The following is a 5420-nucleotide window of genomic DNA, read 5'->3' as shown; positions in this document are numbered from 1 at the left end:
GAGTGTCAGACTCGTAGTCGACCACCTCCACATTCTCAACGAGGTCACTCGTCATTGATAGCGGGCGCAAAGCGCGACGCTCGTACTCATCGAGCCTAGGATATACATCCATCGGTGCCGCGGATGCACTGTCCGACGTCGCGCCGCGTGCGGGAGACGAAGTTGGGCTCTACTCGTGCTCGCTGTCAGAACCAGCGAGACTTGATGACTTCCGTGTCGTGGACACAGGGCTCATTGAGCAAGGAAGTTGTTTAATTCCAAACGAATTGAGTTGCAGTGTCTAGCGGACACGTGAGCCTCGTAGAAGCAATAATCGATTGGAACTGTAAATGTTCTCAATCTTAATGGGGGGTGTAATGGATTCACACAAACCCTAACAACAGGGGTGTGTGTCACACGAGATGTGCATGGTGTGACTGCACCCAAACAAGAATACGGTATGTGGCAAGGTAGCCAGTTGTTATTCATGTATTTAGATTTTACTATATATATTTAGTATATTTGGGAAAATCTAAACTTTTAAAATTAGGATAAAAAAATCAGTTTTGGATTTTAAACCGAAGAGTCAATTAGCCTTGGGAAGGCAATTTGCGATCCGCTAACTCGTACTTGTTCTAAGTATAAAACGAAAGGTCAGTGGCCTTACGCAAGTGCTAAACTACGGCAGCACCGCTGCACTCTTCGCCAAAACCGCCAACGACTGCTTCCTCTGTTTGGCTGGCCTAAGATCGTCACACATGACATCTATCAAAACATTGTTGGAGCTGTCGGAGATGTACAGTAAACTTCCAAGGTCGGGAGTATAGGACTGTAAATGCACGCTATTCTACTAGATAAGGGGCGAAGTGCAAAAGTGCAGCGTTAAATGATTAGTGCAATACTTCGAAGTTGTGAAATAATTACCGATGTGGTTGGAACAAATGGTCAAGCCGAAAGTGAGGACGGAGTCCACACAATGACAACCGGTACAAATATTTCCAAGAGTTGTAAGTTGGGCAGGTGTATGTTCACTGCTGCTATTATCAAAACCCTTTCAATATCAACTTGCCGGACCTAACATTCACAAATGTCGAATTTGTCGTGGGTCGACACCAGAAAGAGTAATATATACAATGAGTTATATATTTCAGCAAATGCATTTTTTCCGATCCTTGCACGCTTAAGAATTGCCCAAACTGTCCCATGCTGCAATAGATATAGAGTTTTTGCGACATACCCCGACCTCGTGATGTCTAATCAGGATTGCAAACTCAGTCTCTGTCAAAAGATGCGTCACCAATAGATTATCAATCACACAAAAAAGGTTCACTCACTAGCTTGGCTTGAACTTTGTTCTCCTGCTCTTGACTCAGTCGACGAAGATCCTTGACACGCTGGAGCTTGTCGCCAAGCCCAAACACCTACACAAAAAAGGATCATTATTTTTTTAATAAAGCAGCATTCGTCCGTACCTGGTGCATCTTGAAACTGCTCGTGCGACAATCAGGGGCCTCCAGATTTGAGGACTCGAGTAAGTCTTGCTTTATGCGGCGCACTAAAGCGATACGCGACGCTTTTATACGTTCTTCTTCATCTGTATTTTTGTTCTCTTTCAATGTGCTGTTCTTAATCTTTTCAACAAGCTGCGTAGGAGGTTCAGGCGCTGTCGCTTTCTGCTCCTGCTGGTAATCTTTTAGCTGAGCTTCACGTTCGCGCTTCTTCTTTTCAATGAGTAGATCGCGCTGCTTTTGAAGATACTCTTTACGCCGCTTCACTTCTAGCTCGGAGATTCCAGCTGTCTGCTGCCACTCATTGCGCTTTGCTTCAAGATAATTTTTGTTTTTCTTGCATGCCTCCTCCACCTTCTTATTTTCGAGGATCTGCTGCTGTGCGTCGACGGGCGACAACTGCACCCGTTCATGGCTAGCGCGGGAGTGTTTGTCTTCGGCTACTTTTGTTGCCACCGACACAGGTCGCAGCCGCTCACCTTGCACTACCATAGACATGGCAAGTGCCGCATCCAGCTCGACCTGTTCCATTTCCTCCTGCTTGTAAAGCACACTGAGCTCCATGAACTGTGTCTCAAGGTCGTGTTCATCCTCGAGACCCTCTTCACGCAACTTCTTAATCGCTTTTAGCTCAAGTTCGAGGTTACGCTTGATCATAAGCCTCTTAAAGCTCAGAAAGTCGTCCATGGCCAAAATCTGGTTTATCACGTCTGCACTGAGACTGTCACTGATGAAATCTTTCCCGACATCACGCTTTTTCTTACATAAAGCTGCAAAGTCTGTGGCTGCGAGCCCCAATTCCGCCAAATGTGAACCTAGAACATTCTCAATTACCTCGCGGAACTGTGCGTGCAGCTCCGTGTAAATGAATTTATTTTCTTCGTCCAGGTCGAAACTAGCGCAATTTTCGTCAATAAAGCACATGACTGGCAATTCCCATGCAGGCGAATGGAGCAGATTAAGCACATAGTCAAACACCCAGTCACTCTCCTCTGTTGTGAATGAGGCCGCCATCGTCGTTTCCTCCGTCGTTTCGCAAAGATCCAGCATGGCTACACGACCGGTCGCTTTATAGCCAATCCCAGAATTCCGATCTGTTCCAGTCCAAGTGTATATTCAATAGTCAACCTAGAGGTAAAGATGGAGGAGACTCCCATGGCGTCGACTAAGCTCTACGTAGGCAATCTCTTCTACGAGCTCACACAGCGTGACGTGGAGGAAGAGTTTGGCAAGGTTTGTTCGTACTTTAAATACTCATTTTTTCACCACATTAACCTTGTTTCTACCTGTAGTTCGGGCCCATCGAACAGTGTGCCGTCAAGAAAGGCTATGCATTCGTTCATTACGAGCGACTAGAGGACGCCGAACTCGCCGTTCGGCAGATGAACGACAAAGAGCTAGGTGGTCGCCGCTTGCGTGTGGCCTTTGCTGTCTCACACGGCACTCAGCGCCGCTTCGATGGCCCGCCACCGTCCATGCAGAACCCCGCGAGCCAAACACCGCCCTCTCAGACGCACAACCCGCGCTTTCCCGTCGGCGCTTCTCCTAATTTGTTTGTTGCCAATATTCCGTCCCACATCAAAATGAGTGAGCTGGACCAGGCTTTTGGTCGATTCGGAGAGGTCAAGAATGTCAAAGTGCTGCCTCAGGCCAGACCGGGCGCCCCGATGTCAGCCTTTGTCGATTACACGGACATTTCTTCGGCAAAGAAGGCGCACAGTGCTACGATTACGATTGCGGGTCAGCAGCTGCGCACGGACTATAACTTCCGCAAGTATGCGGATTTTAAGATTTAATCATAGAAACCGGTCATAGATAGCGGATTAAGCTGATTCTGTTGCACTTTGCTTACGCAGGAGTAGAGGCGATGGACCGAAGCGCGTTTCTCACGAAGACAATGGGTTTTATGAAGGTGATGACCGAAGCGGTGGGCGCGTGCGTTACAATTCGCACGATTCGCAAGCTGGAAAGAAGAGCAGGTACGAAGACGATCTTGAGAAGTCACCTGATCACCGTCACCATCATCGCCACCACTCAAGTCGCCATTATTCATCGCGACACGCTCGTGAAGGTCTGGAAATTCGGGGACGCAGTAGTTCTCCCGAGCACCATCGACGCCACACTAGCAGCAGCAGCGTACGAAGAGGCGAGGAGACTTCGGACCTGCGCGAGCGTTCGCATGAAACTCATAGTAACCGCTCGTATGGACGCTCTAGTGGAGTCGAGGCTCACCAGCAATCTGAGCGTCGTCCCTATTTTGAGCCGCATTCACGGAACGAGCAACGCGCACCCCACGATTACGTGGAACGAGAATTAGACAGTTCTCCTCAAGTGTATCGTCGTTACAGTCGATCGGAGATGTCTTCGCGCCACGGATCGCGTCGTGAACGCAGCTGGCACGTATCCGTGCTGTGTGTATAGGTCTTTGGCCTTTGCTGACCAAAGTTTGTCCTTGCTTTTGTGTGCCATATTTCAGGTCCCCTCAGCCTCCACCGTCGGGTGGACCTCGCAGCCGCAGCCGCAGTCGCTGACCGTACTACACCGAAAGTGCTAGACGAGACGACGTAGTTCGACTTGTAACGGGTAAAAACTCATACAAGATGTGGGCATTACCGAAGATTTTTTGGACTTAAAACAAGGCTTGTTTGTTAGCATCACGATTATATTTGGATGAAATGGACAAACGGATCAGACCTCAGCGTTTAGCATGACTGCTACTTGGCCTTACTTTTGTGGGTGGATCATTCGCTGGTTGTTTCATACCAGCCACGAGATATCATGCATTTATTTGAGCTGTTGATGGCATATAGACGTTTATTCGTATTCTGATGATCTGACAAACGTGGCGTCTGAACCTTATCATGCTACTCGATAAATTTGACCTGCGTAAGCTAAAAGAATGGTTAACTGGTAGACAGCGCCATGGTAATGACCAATCCGCAGCAAACGGATACCTGCCTCGCTCACGGTCTCGCTGCTATTTTACTGATCTTCACATGACGCCGCCATCACATTCCAACACGTTGACGTTACCGCTCACGTTTGTTATTACTATTCGCCTTGCAAATTGGTCAACATCATTTCAAGTCTGAGCATGTCATCGGTGGTGCTGAGAAAAAGAATTGCTTGACAATTTATATGGTGGTTTGATACGCACAAGTGCACAGCAATTGCATTTTCTAGACCATCGCGTATAGTATTTCAAAGTCAGCCGCTAATTTCTTCAGCGCACTTCGGGTACGATGGTAACAGCAATAGTGCTTTGAATCAGTGATGTCACCGCGGCAAGCAGCTGCAGCTTGTGTCGTTGTCAAAGTTGATGATTGCAGCACGTCATATTGCCCTTGCGCATCATAGTTCTTTCAGAGGGTGGAAACTTACGGGCACATTACGTTTTATCATGTACCGGATGAACACATTGAATTTTGGTTAGACGCGCTGACTGTTCATTACGGAAAACATTATCATTGGCGATTGGAAAGCCTTTGAAGGTCAGGGAAGATGCGAAGGCATTTTCAGTATACGCTGCATGACCTATCTGCATGATCTACACCTATAAAGTAGTATTTTTTTAGAAAGCAAATTATGAAGGAATTAAGAAACTTAACATCCTTGCAGAAGATGTCTAATTAGCACTCCATATTTTGTGCCTGTACGAAACATCGGATCGTTGATAGTCTGCTCGTGAAGATTTGGATGCAGTGGTCATATCAGCAAAGAACAGATCTAGCAGGTAACTAGGAGTCATAAGGTTGCTGATCGTAATGTAAGGAGTGCGGAAGATTACAACCATCCACATTTAAAAGGGTTGATGCCCATCTCGAATAACGGAGCTCTAACTCTACGAGTCCGCGTAATCAAATCTGATAGAAAAAGTTCTTTACCGCTTCCAGAGAAAGCAAAGAAAAGCCATCCATCCGAGCAGTAGTTCGC

General features: G+C 47.2%; 3 protein-coding genes across 3 annotated transcripts; 1 reads left to right on the top strand and 2 right to left on the bottom strand.

Annotated features, from left to right (window-relative positions):
• Nucleotides 1–1236: 1236 nt before the first annotated feature.
• On the bottom strand, nt 1237–2501 carry PHALS_04415 (Uncharacterized conserved protein; the record flags this gene model as incomplete). Its single annotated transcript, XM_024718526.1, has 4 exons — nt 1237–1257; nt 1314–1400; nt 1452–2197; nt 2252–2501. 4 exons carry the CDS (start codon nt 2499–2501, stop codon nt 1237–1239), a joined length of 1104 nt encoding a protein of 367 aa, XP_024583916.1.
• Nucleotides 2502–2627: 126 nt separating this feature from the next.
• PHALS_04414 (arginine serine-rich-splicing factor rsp40-like) lies at nt 2628–4198 on the top strand (the record flags this gene model as incomplete). The annotated part of the gene is made up of 6 exons (XM_024718525.1): nt 2628–2720; nt 2780–3261; nt 3344–3883; nt 3964–3986; nt 4056–4070; nt 4140–4198. The coding sequence occupies 6 exons, from the start codon at nt 2628–2630 to the stop codon at nt 4196–4198; spliced, it is 1212 nt and encodes a 403-aa protein (XP_024583915.1).
• A 148-nt stretch (nt 4199–4346) lies between these two features.
• Nucleotides 4347–4906, bottom strand: PHALS_04413 (uncharacterized protein; the record flags this gene model as incomplete). The annotated part of the gene is made up of 6 exons (XM_024718524.1): nt 4347–4378; nt 4442–4464; nt 4540–4575; nt 4645–4666; nt 4729–4830; nt 4894–4906. 6 exons carry the CDS (start codon nt 4904–4906, stop codon nt 4347–4349), a joined length of 228 nt encoding a protein of 75 aa, XP_024583914.1.
• Between the last annotated feature and the right edge of the window lie 514 nt (nt 4907–5420).

Source organism: Plasmopara halstedii (genome assembly GCF_900000015.1).
Source record: "Plasmopara halstedii genome assembly, contig: Scaffold_2604, whole genome shotgun sequence".
Classification (NCBI taxonomy): Eukaryota; Oomycota; class Peronosporomycetes; order Peronosporales; family Peronosporaceae; genus Plasmopara; species Plasmopara halstedii.
The sequence above is the reverse complement of the archived record's forward strand: the minus strand, read 5'-3'. Positions and strand labels throughout refer to the sequence as shown.